Source organism: Phyllobates terribilis, unplaced genomic scaffold, assembly GCF_046119375.1.
Source record: "Phyllobates terribilis strain yellow unplaced genomic scaffold, ASM4611937v1 Scaffold_318__1_contigs__length_2195899, whole genome shotgun sequence".
Classification (NCBI taxonomy): Eukaryota; Metazoa; Chordata; class Amphibia; order Anura; family Dendrobatidae; genus Phyllobates; species Phyllobates terribilis.
Window position 1 is genome coordinate 1,373,298 of NW_027363078.1, and position 22,263 is coordinate 1,395,560.

A 22,263-nucleotide genomic window follows, 5' to 3' on the forward strand; every position below is an offset into this window, starting at 1 on the left:
AGCTCTTGTCAGAGGCAAATCAATATTTTTCCTGCACACAGAGTATTAGCATTTTGTGCTGCATTTTTTTTTAAAAGCACCGGTCTATTTTCCCCGCTGTTTTAGGGGTCAGAGCCTGGCTTCTGCTGTCCACATAAAAAAGCGTTTAGTGCCCAACGCAAAGCAGCAGTCAAAACTTTTCCTACTGCCTGCTACCAAGCATGCACCAGGCCATTTTCCCCGCTGTTTTTGGGGTGACAGCCTGCCTTCTGTCCACATTAGTCCACTTAAAAAAGCGTTTAGTGCGCTACACAAAGCAGTAGTCCAAACATTTCCTATTGCCTGCTACCAAGCACGCACCAGGCCATTTTACCCACTATTTTAGCTGTAGCAACTAGCTTGGCTTGTGCCATCAACATCTGAAAATCTGTCAACAAAACCCAAAATGCCAAAAAAGCCTGTTGTTAAGGGACGTGGACTTGCTGTTGTCAGTGGTGCGCGAGAAGGCACTCAGTCTGTGTCAGGTCAGAAGCTTGGTGCATCCACTATGTTCCTGGAAAATTTCCCGGTCTGGAATGTAAACGTGTGTGGATGCCAGCAACAAATCTTCCACGACCACACAGTCTACTGTCGATACACAGAAGGCGGGCCCATCCAATCCTGAAGGTGGTTCTCCTTCCTCCTGCCAATTATCGGTCACAGGAGACATATGACCTCAAGCTTGGCCACTCCGAGGATCTGTTTGGTACGTATCCTTTGGTTGGCTCTGGCCTATCACCATGCAGCATTGAAGAGGGACAAGAGGAGGTGGCGTGCGTTGATGCTCAAGTATTTGAGGACCTACGGCCAGAAGAAAGCCACTTGGAGGAACATCATTTACTGTCTCCAGAGGTGGAGGCTGATGATGATGAGACACAGTTTCCATATTTTGAGGATAGGGATTCGTATGAGATCAGTGAGGATGAGCTGCTTCATTGCTTACTAGGCATAGTTTTGTACTTTGACACGTGGCTAATCCTGGTATTACAGCTCAGTACCACTCCGCCCCAGTCAATCAGTAATACCAGGTGAATCAGCTACAAAAAACTAGAGCTGTGCTTTGTGAACAATGATGGGACCGCAGTGCTCACCGAAGCACCATGGCCTTCTATCACCATCAGTGTACAGTTGGGCTCTTAACCGATATGGATGGCCTGATCAACATCATCCATATTTGTAGTTTAGATTGTTTTCCCCTGTTATTGCCACCACCTTTAGCAGCAGAACAACCCTGGAAAGTCTGTGTCAAAGTTTTGTGTTACATTTCCAGCTATTAATGCTGATTGGGTCATTAGCACACAGCAGCTGTCCCTGATATTAGAACAATAATCTCTCACTGATATGCAGTTGTGTTTTTGGTTTGTTTTTATTGCATTAGAACCAGGCATTTAGATTATTTATCAGGAGCCACACTGAGACAACAATTTCTACAATGGGTCACCACCCACAAAATTACAATGGCTTCTCTAGGGTATGAATTCTCTGATGTTTAACAAGATTTGACTGAGTTGTAAAACATTTCCCACATTCTGGACATGAGTATGGCTTCTCCCCTGTGTGACTTCTTAGATGTTCCACAAGACTTGATTTCTGGGGAAAGCATTTCCCACATTCAGGGCATGAATACGGCTTCTCTCCTGTGTGAATTCTCAGATGCCTAACAAGAGCCGATTTATGGTTAAAACATCTACCACATTCTGAGCATAAAAATGGCTTAGTCCCTGAGTGAACACTCTGATGTTTAATGAGACCTGATTTCTGGCTGAAACACTTCCCACATTCTGAACATGAAAATGGCTTCTCCCCGGTGTGCGTTCTTTGATGTTCAACAAGATTTGACTTGACGCCGTAACATTTTCCACATTCTAAGCACGAAAATGGTTTCTCTCCTGTGTGAACTCTCTGATGTCTAACAAGATCTGATTTCTGTTTAAAGGATTTGCCACATTCTAAACATGGAAACGGCTTTGCCCCTGTGTGAATAGTCTCATGTGTAATCAGGTTTGATTTTTTTATAAAACATTTCCCACATTCTGAACAGGAAAATGGCTTCTCTCCTGTGTGAATTCTCTTATGTGTAATTAGATTTGATTTCTTTTTAAAACATTTTCTACATTCAGAACATGAATACAGCTTCTCCCCTGTGTGACCACTGTCATACATAACAAAATCTGATGTATCCATATAATATGTCCAGCATTGTGAACATGGCAATGTCTTCTCTCCAGTGTGACCTTGTCTGTAACTTTTATGTTGTTTGACAGTTTGTGATGAATCAGAAGATAGAACTTGTATAGAAGGATCTGCTTTAACATCTGAACATCTCAGGCGTCGTTTTGACCTCCATGTACACTCATCTGCCAAGAATAAAAGGGATGTTGTTATTTTTTAATAATATAACCTTAATTGTATTCATATCATATACGATTTGTATATTAAGATTTCCCTTTTGGGTTCCAACCAACCTTTGATATTCAGATTGTCTGGAATACAGCAAAAGCTTTATATATAGTTTATTATTTAAATTAATACTTAAAGGGGTAGTCAGATACCTATAATCCTCTTTATAAATATCTTTAACCCCTAATCACTTTTGTACTTACAGTCGGGAAAATAAGTATTTAATACACTTCCGATTTAGCAAGTTTTCCCACCTACAAGGATTGGAGAGGTCTGTAATTTTTATCGCAGATACACTTCAACTGTGAGAGACAGAATCTAAAATAAAACTAGAAAATCGCATTGTATGATTTTTACATAATTAATTTGCATTTTATTGCATGAAATATGTATTTGATACAATAAAAAAACAGAACTTAATATTTGGTACAGAAACCTTTCTTACAAATACAGAGGTCAGACTTTTCCTGTAGTTCTTGACCAGGTTTGCACACACACTGCAGCAGGGATTTTGGCCCCCTCCTCCATACAGATCTTCTCCAGATCTTTCAGGTTTCGGGGCTGTCGTGGGCAACATTGAGTTTCAGCTCCCTCCAAAGATTTTCTATTGGGTTCAGGTCTGGAGACTGGCTAGGCCACTCCAGGACCTTGAAATGCTTCTTACGGAGCTACTCCTTAGTTGCCCTGGCTATGTGTTTTGGGTCATTGTCATGCTGGAAGACGCAGCCAGGACCCATCTTGAATGCTCTTACTGAGGGAAGGAGGTTGTTGGCTAAAATCTCGCAATACATGATCCCATCCATCCTCCCTTCAATACAGTGCAGTCGTCCTGTCCCCTTTGCAGAACAGCATCCCCAAAGGATGATGTTTCCCCCCACCATGCTTCATGTTGGGACGGTGCTCTTGGGGTTGTACTAATACTTCTTCCCCCAAACACGGTAAGTGGAGTTGATACCAAAAAGTTCTATTTTGGTCTCATCGCCCACATGACCTTCACCCATGCCTCCTCTGGATCATGTAGATGGTCATTGGTGAACTTGAAACGGGCCTGGACATGTGCTGGCGTGAGCAGTGGGACCTTGTGCGCCATGCAGCATTTTAATCCAACGTAGTGTGTTACTAACGGTAATGTCTGAGACTGTGGTCCCAGCTCTCTTCAGGTCATTGACCAGGTCCTCCCGTGTAGTTCTGGGCTGATTCATGATCTTTCTCAGAATCATCCTTGCCCCACAAGGCGAGACCTTGCATGGAGCCTCAGACTGAGGAGGATTGACAGTCATCTTGTGTTTTTTCCATTTTCTATTAATTGTGCCAACAGTTGTTGCCTTCTCACCAAGCTGCTTGCCTATTGTCCTGTAGCCCATCCCAGCCTTGTGCAGGTCTACAATTTTGTCCCTGTTGTCCTTAGACAGCTCTTTGTCTTGGCCATGGTGGAGAGGTTGGACTGTGATTGAGTGTGTGGACAGGTGTCTTTTATACAGGTAATGCGTTCAAACAGGTGCAATTAATACAAGTAATGAGTGCAGAGTAGGAGAGCTTCTTAAAGGAACAGGTCTATGAGAACCAGAATTCTGCTAGGTGATCAAATACTTATTTCATGCAATAAAATGCAAATTAATTATGTAAAAATCATTCAATGTGATTTTCTGGATTTTATTTTTAGATTCTGTCACTCACATAAAATTCTCTTCACTTCTGTTTCTGCTAATCCCTAAATGTGTTATTTTTTTAATTTTTCTTGCCGTGACGTTGGGAATCGTCACAGGAGTGTGGTTACATCTCTGCTGCTTCTGTCATAGTCTGTGTTGTAAAGTTTTGTGTTACATTGATAGCTGTTAATGCTGATTGGGCCATTAGCACACTGTAGCTGTCATCAGGAGGTGGCGTTACCACAGCTTTGTCACTGCCATCCCCCATGAGGTCCTGTTTTTGGTGGAGTGGAGGGAGGGTACTGGGGGTAATCAGTCCTTGCTGCTGTCATCACTGTCTCTTTCCCTGAAATGAGACATTATCAGGGGGTGGTTATAGAATGAGTGAGTGACAGCAGCGCTGCCCCACAGCATCACTGCCCTCACACAAATAGTCATCAGGGGGTGAAGTTACTATCATTCACACTGCTTCTATCACCACCCCATGATGACGTCTCATTTCAGGGAAAAAGACGGCAGCAACAGAAATGAGGACTGTGGCTTTGGCCATTGAAGTTGTGGGCAGCAGGGACAGAAGTGTGGCAGTGGTCTCTGAAGCTAAGGTCACTTCTCAAATCTCACCCCTCCCCCATAAAGGAATGGTCGTGATAAAGTTGTGGTAAGTGACCACAGCGCTGCCCCCTGATGATGTCCTGTATCAAGTGCTGGAGGGAGGAGGGGTGATAGACATTGCGAGAAAGTGACTGCAGGAATACCTCATGCTTGAGATTCCCCGAACGAAACATTACAGGACGTAAAGTAAAAAAACAGATATAAGAATTGTCTGTACTGGGAAAATGTCTGATTAGGGGATAGGGCTTAGAAGATAGATCTTTATAAAGGGTCTTAGACAATGTACATCTGCAATCATTATTCACCCCCATAGTAAATTTGGTTAGCAAAATTTACACACGTTCTGCTGTTTGTTCTTGTTTCTCTATTTTATTGCAATGTAAATATCTGAACACAACTAATATAACAAGTAGTTCTCCATAAACTGCCACCTTGTTGACTGCTCCAGTCACAGGAGTATTTCTTCATTACAAGAGTCTTTAATACTTAGTTGAGCCCCTCTGGCTGTTACGACCTGCTACAACCAACGGCGTCTGCCAGAGTTGCTGAGGAATCTTAGCCCAGTCCTCATGGGCAATAGTCTCCTGGTCACTAATATTATTTGTTTCGCTGCAACCATCCTTTTCACATCACACCAAAGATTTTCTGTGGGGTTCAAGCCAAACGACTGTGACAGCCATTCTAAAATCTTCTGAAACCAAACATTTGTGGACTTTGAAGTTTAGTTGAGATCACTGTCCATTTGTAAGGTCAAATAATGTCTAAGCTTCAACTTTCCTGATACTTTATTGAATATATGCTGTTTTTCACACACTACAAATTTCCAGTGCCATGGGCAGCAAAGTAGCCCAAGACCATCACCGACCACCGTCCATGTTTAGCTATAGGCATCACTGAGTCCTTGCCATGCCAGGGAGGCTAGTACTGAGCTGATGCACCCAAGAGGTGCCTCAGAGTTTGAGAAGTTCTGTAATTGCAGGACCCACATCTCAGGACAAAATTCTGAATATGATCGCCATGATGTTTGCTATGTGTTAATGAACAGCTCAGTGTTTTGCGCCGAGTCTGCAGTGACACTCATCACCTTCCATCTTCCACAGTCTCTTCTATTACTGAGGCTAACATCTCCATTTTCAGTATTCTGTACAGTGATTGATAGAAGTTTCATAACAGCTAATAATTCTTTACACCTAAAAATGGACACATTTTTCCTGCTCTCTTTTAATACTAATGATAGAGGTTAGGACTGTCCCAAATAGGGTCACTGCATCGTGGTGGGATGGCTTTTACTTTTTTTTAATCAAAATTATGTTAACTAAGCACCCTATATTATTTTCATGCACTATTGCTGTTTATTTACTACAGGGTGTTTGCTTATTTTGTTTTTATTGGGTGTTGGCTTTTTAGTGGTCAGTGTGAACATGCGCCTACATGCTGCAAGCACACAACTTATATTCCAGTTCATCTCTCTAGGTTTTTGTTTCAGTAGTTTTGCATTCTGTGCAAATAAAGGTGTGACCTGCCTTTTCTTTGAGCTCGACATTACATTCATCTAGTTCCCCATGACTGGGAGTCGATTAGCCGGGTCTCAGTCCTGCTAAGCCCTTATTCATATGTACGCAACTTGACAAATGGTAAGGTTTTAATATTACAGATTAGGACCATCCCGAATAAGGTCACCGTGACGTGGTGGGATGGCTTTTACGTTTTTTTCAAATCAAAATTATGTTAACCAAGCACCCTATATTATTTTCCAGCACTATTGCTGTTTATTTACTGCAGGGTATTCGCTTGTTATGTTTTTATCTTGGATTTTCTCTGTGATGCCAGCAGATGGTGACAGTCAATGTATCCTGACATCAATACATTACAGAATTTCCATATAATAATTTCAACCATATTTCATATATTCGTATATTGGAATACACAGAAAAATCTAAGAACATGGAAGTTAGAAACTTCTGCACATAACAGTCGCAGCTGATAAAGGAAGAGAACCTGCGATCTCTTCACTATAATCAGTGATTATTGCTCACCAGGACACTCAGCTCTATGAATCTGCTCTGCACACCGCCCGTCGCTCCTCACATGCATCTCTGCAGCATCCACATCCATCACATCTTTACCTGGAGCCAACAGCTAAGAAACAAAATTGGTAAAAGTCACAGACGGACAGAAGAGACTGGAAACCATCATCAATGACAATATGAGCCACGCAGTGGTGCGATCCAGGATTCAGACAAAACGTCTCAGGGCGGCCTTCAGAACCTCGCTCACTGAGTGAGCACATCCTTTCGGAAGCTCAGAAACAGAACACTTGAATGTCTTCCGTTGTTTCATGTCATCTTATACTGACTCAGAACTTTCTGTATGAACTCATTACATCGACAGGACTCATTACAGAAACAAAGGGCATCACATGAACATAATAGGCGTGATAGTGATGCTTCCAGGCTGTACAATTAGTCACTTTGCTTATAAGTACAGTTATGGCCGAAAGTGTTGGCACCCTTAAAATTGTTCCCGAAAATTAAGTATTTCTCCCAGAAAATTATTAAAATTACACACGTTTTGTTATACACACGTTTATTTCTTTTGAGTGTATTGGAAAAACACAAAAAAAAAAGAGAAAAAAAGGCAAATTGGCCATAATTTCACACAAGACCCAAAAAAATAGGCCAGCCAAAATTGTAATTGCAATAATTAATTTTCGGGGAGAAATACTTAATTTTCTGGAACAATTTGAAGGGTGCCAACACATTTGACTATGACTGTAGAGGGGAGAAAAAGGACTTTATCCTCCCAGCAGGTGGAGCCTGTCCAAGGCGCTCATCTTACGCTGACCTGATGGTTCAGGTAATGATAAGGCAGAAGAGAAAGCAGAGAGAGAAAATGACGTCCTATCGGAAGCCAATGACAATCTATAAGGAATCAGCGATGCCTGTGAGGGAGTCACAATCACGTGCGAAACCTTCCGATAATGAGGAGACACGAACATCAAAGCGAATATAATGTACAATATACAGGGACTGAGAGACCGGCAGAGAGTGCAGAAAGAGAGCACACTATGTAAGAGATTGTCAAAAGGAATGTGCACTCTGCATAGTGTGCTCTCTTCTTTCACTCTCTTCCTGACAGTGTCTCACATTCTGCATTCTACATATTGTGATCTCTTCTTGCAGAGTATGATACAATGGTCAAGCGGAAAGTGCAAAGAGAGGACACAGTATACAGAGTGCGAAAGACGGTGAGGAGGAGAGTGCAGGTAGAGACCACAACATAATGAGTGCAGACTGTGTGAGAAAATCAAGAGGAGAATGCGGGAAAAGACCACAGTATACAGAGTGCCGAGGGTGCATCTCTTCACTAATTTTGCACATTATTGACTGCTCCACCGCAGTCTTCCATTATGGATTGGAGTACATTTTTAGCATAAATTATAATGAATTTGTAGGACACTCCCTGTCACGTTCCCACCTGCAAAGCTCCACTCATCTTTTAAAACGTTGGAGACGACTGGGACTGGCATAAAAAAGCCAAGAGTCCCAACTTATCTGTGCAGCTGCCAGTTGTGCAAAATTCTGTGACAACGCAAAGAGTTTTAAGACAGAAAACTGGCAAATACTGTTTGATGAAACCATGGGTCCTCTACAATGAAATTACAAAACAAAGACAGACAGTCGTGGAATGATGGAGATCACAGGATGGAGATGTTACTAATTTGCAAAAGGTAAAAAATGGAAACAAAATATTCGAAACATCTGGATTTATTCATTATGGAGTGTAAGCGCCACGTACAGAAATCCTGGCACCTCTGCTGTCACTGAGGTTATTAATGGTCTTCTGAGGAAGGTTCTGCTGCTGAATGTACAAATCATCAGGATCTGCTGCCGGCAGGTCCTGTGTAATCACTGACAAAAGATGTCTCCGATAGATACAAGTACAGAGACGCTGTCAGCAGCTCCTGTATAATCACTGACCAATGACATCCCGATGTTTTCATTGGAGACAAGTCCCGAGACGCTGCCGGCAGTTCCTGTGTAATCACTGACAAAAGACGTCCCCGATGGATACAAGTACAGAGACACTGTCAGCAGCTCCTGTGTAATCACTGACAAAAGACGTCCCCAATGGATACAAGTACAGAGACACTGTCAGCAGCTCCTGTGTAATCACTGACCAATGACGTCCCCAATGTTCTCATTGGAGACAAGTCCAGAGACGCTGCCGGCAGTTCCTGTGTAATCACTGACAAAGGACGTCCCGGATGGATGCAAGTACAGAGACGCAGCAGCAGCTCCTGTGTAATCACTGACCAATGACATCCCGATGTTCTCATTGGAGACAAGTCCCGAGACGTTGCCGGCAGCTCCTGTGTAATCACTGACAAAAGACGTCCCCGATGGATACAAGTACAGAGACACTGTCAGCAGCTCCTGTGTAATCACTGACCAATGACGTCCCCAATGTTCTCATTGGAGACAAGTCCAGAGACGCTGCCGGCAGGTCCTGTGTAATCACTGACAAAAGATGTCTCCGATAGATACAAGTACAGAGATGCTGTCAGCAGCTCCTGTGTAATCACTGACCAATGACGTCCCTGATGTTCTCATTGGAGACAAGTCCCGAGACGCTGCCGGCAGCTCCTGTGTAATCACTGACGAATGACGTCCCTAATGTTCTCATTGGAGACAAGTCCCAAGACGCTGCCGGCAGCTCCTGTGTAATCACTGACCAATGACGTCCCCAATGTGCTCGATGGAAACAAGTCAGGAGATGCTGCCGGCAGCTCCTGTGCAGTCACCAACCAATGACGTCCCCGATGTGCTCGAATGGAGCTGTCTGAGATTTCTGCACGCAGCTCATACTCTGGATGTTTTGAACATTTTGTTTACATTTTTTTTAATTTGCATATTATTAACATGTCTATCGATCCTATGATTCCTGGTGTTGCAATTTATATGTTGAGTGTATATACAGTGCATTGTGAAACTATTTGGCCCCCTTGAACTTTTCTACCTTTTGGCACATTTCTGGCTTTAAACATAAAGATATAAAATTCTAATTTTTTGGGAAGAATCAACAACAAGTGGGACACAATCGTGAAGTAAAACGAAATTTATTGGATATTTTAAACTTTTTTAACAAATTGAAAACTGAAAAGTGGGGCGTACAATATTGAGTTAATACTTTGTAGCGCCACCTTTTGCTGCGATTACAGCTGCAAGTCGCTTGGGGTATGTCTCTATCAGTTTTGCACATCGAGAGGCTGAAATTCTTGCCCATTCTTCCTTGCAAAACAGCTCGAGCTCATTGAGGTTGGATGGAGAGCGTTTGTGAACAGCAGTTTTCAGCTCTTTCCACAGATTCTTGATTGGATTCAGGTCTGGACTTTGACTTGGCCATTCTAACACCTGGATACGTTTATTTTTGAACAATTCCATTGTAGATTTTGCTTTATGTTTGGGATCATTGTCTTGTTGGAAGATAAATCTCCCAGTCTCAGGTCTTTTGCAGACTCCAATAGGTTTTCTTCCAGAATGGTCCGTATTTGGCTCCGTCCATCTTCCCATCAATTTTAACCATCTTGCCTGTCCCTGCTGAAGAAAAGCAGGCCCAAACCATGAAGCTGCCACCACCATGTTTGACAGTGGGGATGGTGTTTTGAGGGTGATGAGCTGTGTTGCTTTTACGCCAAACATATCGTTTTGCATTGTGGCTAAAAAGTTTGATTTTGGTTTCATCTGACCAGAGCACCTTATTCCACATGTTTGGTGTGTCTCCCAGGTGGCTTGTGGCAAACTTCAAACAAGACTTTTTATGGATATCTTTGAGAAATGGCTTTCTTCTTGCCACTCTTCCATAAAGACCAGATTTGTGCAGTGTACGACTGATTGTTGCCCTATGGACAGACTCTCCCACCTCAGCTGTAGATCTCTGCAGTTCATCCAGAGTGATCATGGGCCTTTTGGCTGAATCTCTGATCAGTCTTCTCCTTGTTCGAGATGAAAGTTTAGAGGGATGGCTGGGTCTTGGAAGATTTGCAGTGGTCTGATACTCCTTCCATTTCAATATGATTGCTTGCACAGTGCTCCTTGAGATGTTTAAAACTTGGGAAATCTTTTTGTATCCAAATCTGGCTTTAAACTTCGCCACAACAGTATCTCGGATCTGCCTGGCGTGTTCCTTGGTCTTCATGATGCTCTCTGCACTTGAAACAGAACCCTGAGACTATCACAGAGCAGGTGCATTTATACGGAGACTTGATTACACACAGGGGGATTCTATTTATCATTACCAGTCATTTAGGACAACATTGGATCATTCAGAGATCCTCAATGAACTTCTGGAGTGAGTTTGCTGAACCGAAAGTAAAGGGGCCAAATAATATTGCACGCCCCACTTTTCAGTTTTGAATTTGTTAAAAAAGTTGAAAATATCCAATAAATTTCGTTCCACTTCACGATGGTGTCCCACTTGTTGATTCTTCCTCAAAAAATTAGAATTTTTGTATCTTTATGTTTGAAGCCAGAAATGTGGCAAAAGGTAGAAAAGTTCAAGGGGGCCAAATACTTTCACAATGCATTGTAATTAGTGATGAGCGAGTATGTTCGGTTAATCCTTTCGCCGAGTATACTCGCCGAGCACAGAGTATTTATAGCGTGCTCGGGCTTTACGTTTTCGTCGCTCCGTGAACATGATTTGCAACTGTTTGACAGATTTAATACATGTGAGGAATGCTGGAAAAACAGGCATTCCTCACATGTATTAAATCTGTCAAACAGTCGCAAATCATGTTCACGGAGCGACGAAAACTTAAAGCACGAGCATTCTATAAATACTCGGTGCTCGGCCGAGTATACTCGGCGAAAGGGTTAACCGAACATACTCGCTCATCACTAATTGTAATATAAAACTAGATTTCGACGGCAGAGTACATGTCAGAAAAAATCATTTCCATCTACCTGAGGATCATGTGGAGGAAGAAGACGAGCCCTGAGACACCTCTTTGGCGTTCTTCTCTCACAGGATCTGACTGTAAGGAACAAAAACCGAGAGAAGGTTGATATTTACAGACAAGTCATTAAAGGACTTTATTATTTTTCATGTACCTTGTGATGAGAGAGACCAGTGCTCCAGCAAGACGTCCTTGTAGACATCCCGGTGTCCTTCCAGATATTCCCACTCCTCCATGGAGAAATAGAGAGAGAAGTCCTGACACCTGAGAGGAACCTGACAACCAACGAGACCAACATCACCCAGAAGTCTCCTCTCCCCTCATCACCAAGAATCCTCCAGTGTATACTGTACAATCTCCCAGCAGTCACCCATCTGGGTGATGAGCGGAGAGGAGACTGCTGGGAGATTATTCAGTATGCACTGGAGCATTCTGGGTGATGAGCAGAGAGGTGACTGCTGGGAGATTATACTTGTGAAGACCCGGGGTCTACCGTGGGCTTAACTCTACTCATACAACACAGGGTGATGGTAAAACAGCGTGGCAATACATTATTAAACCACAAAGCGGACAACACACTGGAGGATTCTTGGTGATGAGGTCGCTAATTATGGACAAATGAACAATCACTTTGTAACTATTTCACCTATTTTATGTAACTACTGCAATTATTCTTTTTAATAGACAATCCGAGAATAAACCGGTACATTTTTTTATAAGAATATCGTGATATGTCCTTTTGAAGAATCGCATCTGATAAGAAGTCCTCTATAAAAAATATACAGAAATAAGTATATTTTAACATTTGGTGAGCCGCCAGTTCTGATTTTTTGTGTTTTCAAGTGGATTCCTTCTCCTTGAACAAGGGGGAAGAAGAGAAAAGCTTTTTCTGAACACCTGTTGTCCAAGTGTCAGGAATTCCACTAACTTTGTCACAAGAATCAGACAGAATCTACATGAGGGAGGACTAAGATGCGCCAGATGGATTGAAACACAACAGAAGTACTACAAGGATCAGATGAGGTGAGAATAAGACGTGCTGATCACCAAAGCCCAGCGTCAAAGAGAAGCTGAGAAAGGTAAGAAAAATATGGATATAATTTCTTCTTTTTCTAAGCAAAGTGAACTAAAATTTAAGGCTACTGACGAGACTGACTTAGATGTTTTGTGGCTTAACTTATTTGGAGAATGTGAATTGGGGAATTTAAAGTTAGGAAAATCTAAGTTGGTATCCTTTCATAAAGACAAAGAGAAGTTGAAAAATATATTACAGTTGGTTGACGTATTTCATAAGCTTGTGTCAGAAAAGTCTAACGTTTGTGTAGAAATAGTGTCAAAGGATACTAGTGATGTTACTGATTGTGACTGTAATGTGGAAATTGATCAAGATGTGAGACACGTGTCTGTGACAACCATTGAAGGTGACCTTGTGTCTGATGACGAAGAGATGGGCATACAAAAACCTGACATGGGAACGGACGAATGAGAAACTGACATATTAAGGGATTTGGGAGGAGACATGATTGACGCAGGAGGAGCTGATGTACTAGGGCCACTAGAAATAGCAGAAATCTTAGAAGTTACAGAGGCCCAACTCCAAATTAAAGTTAGGAAAAAATTGTTAAAATTAATCTAAATCATGCCAAAATATGATGTCAAAATCCATGCCTGTAGAAATTCAGAGATATTTGAGAGCTTTGCTGATTAGTTTGATCTAACCAATGAGGACAGGAATCAATTATTTAAAATGTGGATTCCTGTGACATTTTCCAGACATCTAGTCTGGAAATGAGTCACATCAAAATGATTCAGAAAGATTAAAATATTTGATTTACTGTGCCACTAAGGATTTCCCAGACATCGAAGATCTTCAAAAATTAAGGATTGGTAGGAAAGAATGTACATTTACATTCATGTCCATATTTGAACGGTTGTACAAAATTCTCATCAAAAATGGAAAATTACAACAAATGATACAAAATTTTGTACAAAAATTCAAATTCATAAATCCAACATGTCGCATTATTGCATCACAAAAAGATTCTTTATTTGAATGTGTGCAATCGCTTGATTTTGCTAGAAAACATGAGAATCGTGAAAAGAAAATAAATCAAGCTAAATTTGTAAAACCAGAAAAGGGAAAATCTTCTCAAAAGCCAATATCAAACTCTCCTAAATTGAGTCATCCTCATAATGAAATCTATGAAATACACAGAAGATTTCACATATGTTATAAGCCATATGGGATGATTCAAAAGTCAATTTCTTCACAATTTCAAAGTTCTTGCCTTCTCTCCATAAAAAGAAAAATGGCCGAAATTAACAGAGAAAAGTGGGTCGATCAGCTGACGGTGACATAATGAAATGTAAGCTGAAGACTCAGTCATCGGAACTCTTTAAGGATGAAAAAATGTATTTTCTAAATAGAGCTTTTCTGGAAATTTTGGCCAGAGAAAGAAGATTTGGTTTAGGGAATGGCTAAGGAAAAAACTGTAATTATATGTTGTATCAAAGTGTTACAATGTATCATTAGTTATTCAGAATCTTGTACACTAAAATTGTGAAGTTACATAGTTTCTGCAAGTTCATATATCTATATATATATATATATATATCTACAATACATATATACATACACTTGTATAGGTAGAGATAGTGTATAACTGTATTTATATAAGTATAGTCATATAGTTAAAATTTAATTCATTAATAAATTAGAACTTCATATATAAATTAAAGTAACAATATTTTGAATTACATTAAGAGCCAATATATGTACTGTATAAGATATTCAGATTATTCTGTTTCTCTATGAATTTGAAATTTAATCTTATCTTTTATGTTTCATCAGAATTTTCATTTCAAAGCAGGATTTGGAAAAAACCTTTTACATGGATTTATTTCTTTATTCACACAGGAAGTTGTAATAACTGCTTGATTTTATGTGTATAACATTTAAAAAAAATAACAATATATAACTAATTGAATTATATTATGTGTAACATTTATTAATTCATTATTTTGTGCTGCTAATATTTTCTGTGCACAAAGTGTTTTTTTTGCATGACGGGTGTGACAGCTGTAGCATTTGAACTTTGGGGAAATAGTAAGAATATATATATACAGTACAGACCAAAAGTTTGGACACACCTTCTCATTTAAAGATTTTTCTGTATTTTCATTACCATGAAAATTGTACATTCACACTGAAGGCATCAAAACTATGAATTAACACATATGGAATTATATACTTAACAAAAAAGTGTGAAACAACTGAAAATATGTCTTATATTCTAGGTTCTTCAAAGTAGCCACCTTTTGCTTTGATGACTGCTTTGCACACTCTTGGCATTCTCTTGATGAGCTTCAAGAGGTAGTCACCGGAAATGGTCTTCCAACAATCTTGAAGGAGTTCCCAGAGATGCTTAGCACTTGTTGGCCCTTTTGCCTTCACTCTGCTGTCCAGCTCACCCCAAACCATCTTGATTGGGTTCAGGTCTGGTGACTGTGGAGGCCAGGTCATCTGGCGTAGCACCCCATCACTCTCATTCTTGGTCAAATAGCCCTTACACAGCCTGGAAGTGTGTTTGGGGTCATTGTCCTGTTGAAAAATAAATGATGGTCCAACTAAACGCAAACCAGATGGAATAGCATGCCGCTGCAAAATGCTGTGGTAGCCATGCTGGTTCAGTATGCCTTCAATTTTGAATAAATCCCCAACAGTGTCACCAGCAAAGCCCCCCCACACCATCACACCTCCTCCTCCATGCTTCACGGTGGGAACCAGGCATGTAGAGTCCATCCGTTCACCTTTTCTGCGTCGCACAAAGACACGGTGGTTGGAACCAAAGATCTCAAATTTGGACTCATCAGACCAAAGCACAGATTTCCACTGGTCTAATGTCCATTTCTTGAGTTCTTTAGCCAAAACAAGTCTCTTCTGCTTGTTGCCTGTCCTTAGCAGTGGTTTCCTAGCAGCTATTTTACAATGAAGGCCTGCTGCACAAAGTCTCCTCTTAACAGTTGTTGAAGAGATGTGTCTGCTGCTAGAACTCTGTGTGGCATTGACCTGGTCTCTAATCTGAGCTGCTGTTAACTTGCGATTTCTGAGGCTGGTGACTCGGATAAACTTATCCTCAGAAGAAGAGGTGACTCTTGGTCTTCCTTTCCTGGGGCGGTCCTCATGTGAGCCAGTTTCTTTGTAGCGATTGATGGTTTTTGCAACTGCACTTGGGGACACTTTCAAAGTTTTCCCAATTTTTCGGACTGACTGACCTTCATTTCTTAAAGTAATGATGGCCACTCGTTTTTCTTTACTTAGAATTTGTATTATGGCAAGAAAAAAGCAGCTAACAGTCTATTCAGTAGGACTATAGCAGCTGTGTATCCACCAGACTTCTGCACAACACAACTGATGGTCCCAACCCCATTTATAAGGCAAGAAGTCCAACTTATTAAACCTGACAGGGCACACCTGTGAAGTGAAAAACATTTCCGGTGACTACCTCTTGAAGCTCATCAAGAGAATGCCAAGAGTGTGCAAAGCAGTCATCAAAGCAAAAGGTGGCTACTTTGAAGAACCTAGAATATAAGACATATTTTCAGTTGTTTCACACTTTTTTGTTAAGTATATAATTCCACATGTGTTAATTCATAGTTTTGATGCCTTCAGTGTGAATGTATAATTTTCATAGTCATGAAAATACAGAAAAATCTTTAAATGAGAAGGTGTGTCCAAACTTTTGGTCTGTACTGTGTATGTATATATATACACTGCTCAAAAAAATAAAGGGAACACTGAAATAACACATCCTAGATCTGAAAGAATGAAATATTCTCATTGACTACTTTGTTCTGTACAAAGTTGAATGTGCTGACAACAAAATCACACAAAAATCATCAATGGAAATCAAATTTATTAACCAATGGAGGCTTGGATTTGGAGTCACCCCCAAAATTAAAGTGGAAAAACACATTACAGGCTGATCCAACTTTGATGTAATGTCCTTAAACAAGTCAAAATGAGGCTGAGTATTGTGTGTGGCCTCCACGTGCCTGTATGACCTCCCTACAACGCCTGGGCATGCTCCTGATGAGGTTGAGTATTGTGTGTGGCCTCCACGTGCCTGTATGACCTCCCTACAATGCCTGGGCATGCTCCTGATGAGGTTGCGGATGGTCTCCTGTGGGATCTCCTCCCAGACCTGGACTAAAGCATCTGCCAACTCCTGGACAGTCTGTGGTGCAACGTGACGTTGGTGGATGGAGCGACACATGATGTCCCAGATGTGCTCAATCGGATTCAGGTCTGGGGAACGGGCAGGCTAGTCCATAGCTTCAACGCATTCATCTTGCATGTACTGCTGACACACTCCAGCCACATGAGGTCTGGCATTGTCCTGCATTAGGAGGAACCCAGGGTCAACCGCACCAGCATATGGTCTCACAAGCGGTCTGAGGATCTCATCTCGGTAAATAATGGCAGTCAGGCTACCTCTGGTGACACATGGAGGGCTGTGCGGCCCTCCAAAGAAATGTCACCCCACACCATTACTGACCCACTGCCAAACCGGTCATGCTTAAGGATGTTGCAGGCAGCAGATCGCTCTCCATGGCGTCTCCAGACTCTGTCACGTCTGTCACATGTGCTCAGTGTGAACCTGCTTTCATCTGTGAAGAGTACAGGCCGCCAGTGGCGACTTTGCCAATCCCGGTGTTCTGTGGCAAATGCCAAGCGTCCTGCACGGTGTTGGGCTGTGAGCACAACCCCCATCTGTGGACGTCGGGCCCTCATACCACCCTCATGGAGTCGGTTTCTAACCGTTTGTGCGGACACATGCACATTTGTGGCCTGCTGGAGGTCATTTTTCAGGGCTCTGGCAGTGCTCCTCCTGTTCCTCCTTGCACAAAGGAGGAGGCAACGGTCCTGCTGCTGGGTTGTTGCCCTCCTACAGCTCCCTCCATATCTCCTGGTATCTGCTCCATGCTCTGGACACTGTGCTGACAGACACAGCTACCCTTTTTGCCACAGCTCGCACTGATGTGCCATCCTGGATGAGCTCCACTACCTGAGCAACTTCTGTGGGTTGTACTGTAGACACCGCCTCATGCTACTGTACCTCTAGGGGTGAGAGCAATGGCAAAATGAAAAAGTGACCAAAACAACAGCCAAAAAGGATGAGAACAGAGAAATGGTCTGTGGTCACCACCAGCAGAACCACTCCTTTATAAGGGGTATCTTGCTAATTGCCTATCATTTCTACCAGTTGTCTGTTCCATTTGCACAACAGCAGGAGAAATGGATTCACAATCAGTGTTGCTTCATAACTGGACAGGTAGATTTCACAGAAGTGTTATTGACTTGGTTACATTGTATTGTTTAAGTGTTGTCTTTATTTTTTTGAGCAGTGTATATATATATATATATATATATATATATATATATATTTCTTTAGTAATTACTATTTCTTGATTTACTTAATTGTGGATAAGTGCAACTACGCATCAAAATTATTTATAAATGAAATTTACATTTAGAATAATTTTCCTAAATGATAATTTTATAGTATTCAAGGTTATTATTTTTTAATGGTTGCCTAGATGAGTACACACATCTTCAGACAAATATATGCTACAAATTGATATGAAATTTATACTAAATATTTATAAAATAATTAATTTTAATTTCGGTTCTGATACATGAATTATTTTATAAAATAATATTTTTCGGTATTAAAGGAGAAAATGTGTTTTTGATCCTGATTATATGATCACTTTTGATCAATACTTGTTTTTTTACACATTTTAATAAAGAAGAAATATTAATAAGGTACAATGGTATAACTAAGAAGGGTATTACATGCAAAGTTGCATAATTTAACCCCTTAACCCCCGAGGGTGGTTTGCACGTTAATGACCAGGCCAATTTTTACAATTCTGACCACTGTCACTTTATGAGGTAATTACTCTGGAGCTTCAATGGATCCCCCTGATTCTGAGACTGTTTTTTCGTGATATATTGTACTTCATGATTGTGGTAAAATTTCTTCGATATCACTTGCGTTTATTTGTGAAAAAAACGGAAATTTGGCGAAAATTTTGAAAATTTTGCAATTTTCAAACTTTTAATTTTTATGCCCTTAAATCAGAGAAATATGTCACACAAAATAGTTAATAAATAACATTTCCCACATGTCTACTTTACATCAGCACAATTTTGGAACCAAAATTTTTTTTTGTTAGGGAGCTAAAAGGGTTAAAAGTTGACCAGCGATTTCTCATTTTTCCAACAAAATTTACAAAATCATTTTTTTAGGGACCACATCACATTTGAAGTCACTTTGAGAGGTCTTTCTGACAGAAAATACCCCAAAGTGACACCATTCTAAAAACTGCACCCCTCAAGGTGCTCAAAACCACATTCAAGAACTTTATTAACCCTTCAGGTGCTTCACAGGAATTTTTGGAATGTGGAAGAAAAAAATGAACATTTAACTTTTTTCACAAAAATGTTACTTTAGACCCAATTTTTTTTATTTTCACAGGGGTAACAAGAAAAAATGGACCCCAAAATTTGTTGTGCAATTTCCCCTGGGCACGCAGATACCCCATATGTAGGGAAAAAATACTGTTTGGGCGCATGGCAGGACTCGGAAGGGAAGGAGCGCGATTTGACTTTTTGATTGTAAAATTTGCTTGAATAATTAGCGGACGCCATGTTGCATTTGGAGAGCCCCTGATGTGCCTAAACATTGGAGCTCCCCCACAAGTGACCCCATTTTGGAAACTAGACCCCCCTAGGCACCTATCTAGATGCATAGTGAGCACTTGAAACCCCCAGGTGCTTCACAAATTGATTCGTAGAAATGAAAAAGTGAAAAAAAAAACACTTTTTCATTTTTACGAATCAATTTGTGAAGCACCTAGGGGTTCCAAGTGCTCACTATGCATCTAGATAGGTGCCTTGGGGGGTCTAGTTTCCAAAATGGGGTCACTTGTGGGGGAGCTCCAATGTTTGGACACACAGGGACTCTCCAAATGCAACATGGTGTCCGCTTACAAATTGAACGGCTCAAATTGTTAGCGGACACCATGTTGCGTTTGGAGAGCCCCTGTGTGCCCAAACATTGGAGCTCCCGCACAAGTGACCCCATTTTGGAAACTAGACCCCCCAAGGCACCTATCTAGATGCATAATGAGCACTTGGAACCCCCAGGTGCTTCACAAATTGATTCATAAAAATGAAAAAGTGGTTTTTTTTTCACTTTTACGAATCAATTTGTGAAGCACCTGGGGGTTCCAAGTGCTCACTATGCATCTAGATAGATGCCTTGGGGGGTCTAGTTTCCAAAATGGGGTCACTTGTGGGGGAGCTCCAATGTTTGGGCACACAGGGGCTCTCCAAACGCAACATGGTGTCCGCTAACAATTTGAGCCGATTTTCCATTCAATTTGTTAGCGGACACCATGTTGCATTTGGAGAGTCCCTGTGTGCCCAAACATTGGAGCTCCCCCACAAGTGACCCCATTTTGGAAACTAGACCCCCCAAGGCACCTATCTAGATGCATAGTGAGCAGTTGGAACCCCCAGGTGCTTCACAAATTGATTCGTAAAAATGAAAAAGTGGAAAAAAAAATACTTTTCCATTTTTACGAATCAATTTGTGAAGCACCTAGGGGTTCCAAGTGCTCACTATGCATCTAGATAGGTGCCTTGGGGGGTCTAGTTTCCAAAATGGGGTCACTTGTGTGGGAGCTCCAATGTTTAGGCACGCAGGGGCTCTCCAAACGCAACATGGCGTCCGCTAACAATTTGAGCCGATTTTCCATTCAATTTGTTAGCGGACACCATGTCACGTTTGGAGAGCCTTTGATGTGCCTAAACAGTGGAGCTCCCCCACAAGTGACCCCATTTTGGAAACTATACCCCTCAAGGATTTTATTAAGGTGTATAGTGAACATTTTGAACCCAGAGGTACGACACATAATTTGATAACATTAGGTCATCATATTGAATAAGTTGTCATTAGTCTTGAGTGCAAGTGCTCGCTACTTGAGTTTGCATCGGGTACTCAGGTATGCACCATGTACTGCCTGTGCTCGAGTGACATGCTCGAGTCCCTGCCCCGCATGTTTCACGGTTGTTAGACACCCAAAAAAAAACATGCGGGGATCGCTCGTGCATGGCAGGCAATCCCCGCAAAGTTTTTTTGGCCGCGAAGTATATGGGGCGGAGACTCGAGCATGTCACTCAAATACCCACGATACTCAATGCATACCCAAGCACGCGATGCAAACTCAAGTAGCGAGCACTTGAGCTCAACACTAGTCGCCATATCGTCATCTTGTTTTCTTACTTTTGAAAAAAATCCCAACCCCATCACAACCCTAACCCCAAACCCAGCCCTAACCCTAGCCCTAACCCTAACCCGAGAGTTTATTTTTTACGCTGTTCCTCGTGCGGTATAAGTGATTAGACGACTTTATTCTTTGGGTCGGTGCGATTACAGTGATACCAGAATCATATGGGGTTTTTATGATTGACAGCTGTCACACACTAAAAGACGCATTTTTTGTAAAATCTAGTTTTTGCATCGCCATATTTTGAGAGCTATAATTTTTCCAGATTTTGACAGACAGTCATGTGACGGCTTGTTTTTTGCGGGATGAGTTGACGTTGTTATTGGTGCCATTTTCAGGCACGTCACATTTTTTGATCGCTTTGTATTCCGATTTTTGGGAGGCAGAATAAACAAAAACCAACAATTCAGGAATTGTTTTTTTTGTTTTTTTTTATTCTGTTCCGCGTGTGGTAAAATTGATAAGGTAGCTTTATTATTCGGGTCAGTACCTTTACAGCGGTACCACATTTATATAGTTTTTCTATGTTTTGCACTTTTACATAATAAAAGCAATTTTATAGAAAAAAATATTTTTTAGCATAGCTTTATTCTGAGAGCTATAACTTTTTTATTTTTCGGCTGATGGAGCTGTATGGCGGCTTGTTTTTTGCGGGACGAGATGATGCTTTCAGTGATACAATTTTTATTTATATTCGTCTTTTTGATCGCGTGTTATTCCATTTTTTGTTTGCCGGTATGATGATAAAGCATTGTTTTTTGCTTCGTTTTTTTTTTTTTTTTTTACCGTGTTCACTGAAGGGGTTAACTAGTGGGACAGTTTTATAGGTCAGGTTGTTCCGGACGCGGCAATACCAAATATGTGTATTTTTATTGTTTTTTTTTTATTTTTTTATAATAATATTTATTGATGGGTACATTATATTTTTATTTTTGGTGGATTATTTTTTTATTTTTTTTTTAAATATTTTTACAATTTTTTTTTTTTTTTTTTCACTTTCTGACAGTTTTTACACTTTTTTATTCTGTCCCACTCTGGGACTTTCACTTTTTTTATTCTGATCGCCTGCACAGCATAGGGATGGAGCACCATCCCTGTGCCGTGCAGGCTGTCAGCGCTGGACAGGGAGAAGATAGTTTGGAGATGCACTGCGCATGTCCAAACAATCTTCCTGTTGTCTGGTGACCCGGATGTTGTCATGATGACATCAGGTCGTCATGGCAACATCCTGGAAGCCACGGCAAACAGCACTGGAGGCCGGAAGAG

At 41.1% G+C, this 22,263-nt stretch overlaps 1 protein-coding gene across 9 annotated transcripts in view; it reads right to left on the reverse strand.

The window, feature by feature from the left end:
* Positions 1-1,331: 1,331 nt before the first annotated feature.
* Positions 1,332-22,263, reverse strand: part of LOC141221121 (uncharacterized) — a 113,682-nt gene continuing 92,750 nt past the window's right edge. For 8 of the 9 annotated variants that reach the window (XM_073666470.1, XM_073666468.1, XM_073666462.1 and 5 more), the window contains 4 exons: positions 11,792-11,912; positions 11,645-11,715; positions 6,716-6,818; positions 1,332-2,375 (listed from right to left, as the gene is read on the reverse strand). In XM_073666470.1, the coding sequence (XP_073522571.1) occupies positions 1,471-2,375; positions 6,716-6,818; positions 11,645-11,715; positions 11,792-11,912 (1,200 nt within the window). In that variant the 3' untranslated portion in view covers positions 1,332-1,470. The remainder of the gene's footprint in view (positions 2,376-6,715; positions 6,819-11,644; positions 11,716-11,791; positions 11,913-22,263) is intronic. The other variant, XM_073666469.1, reaches the window with a different exon arrangement.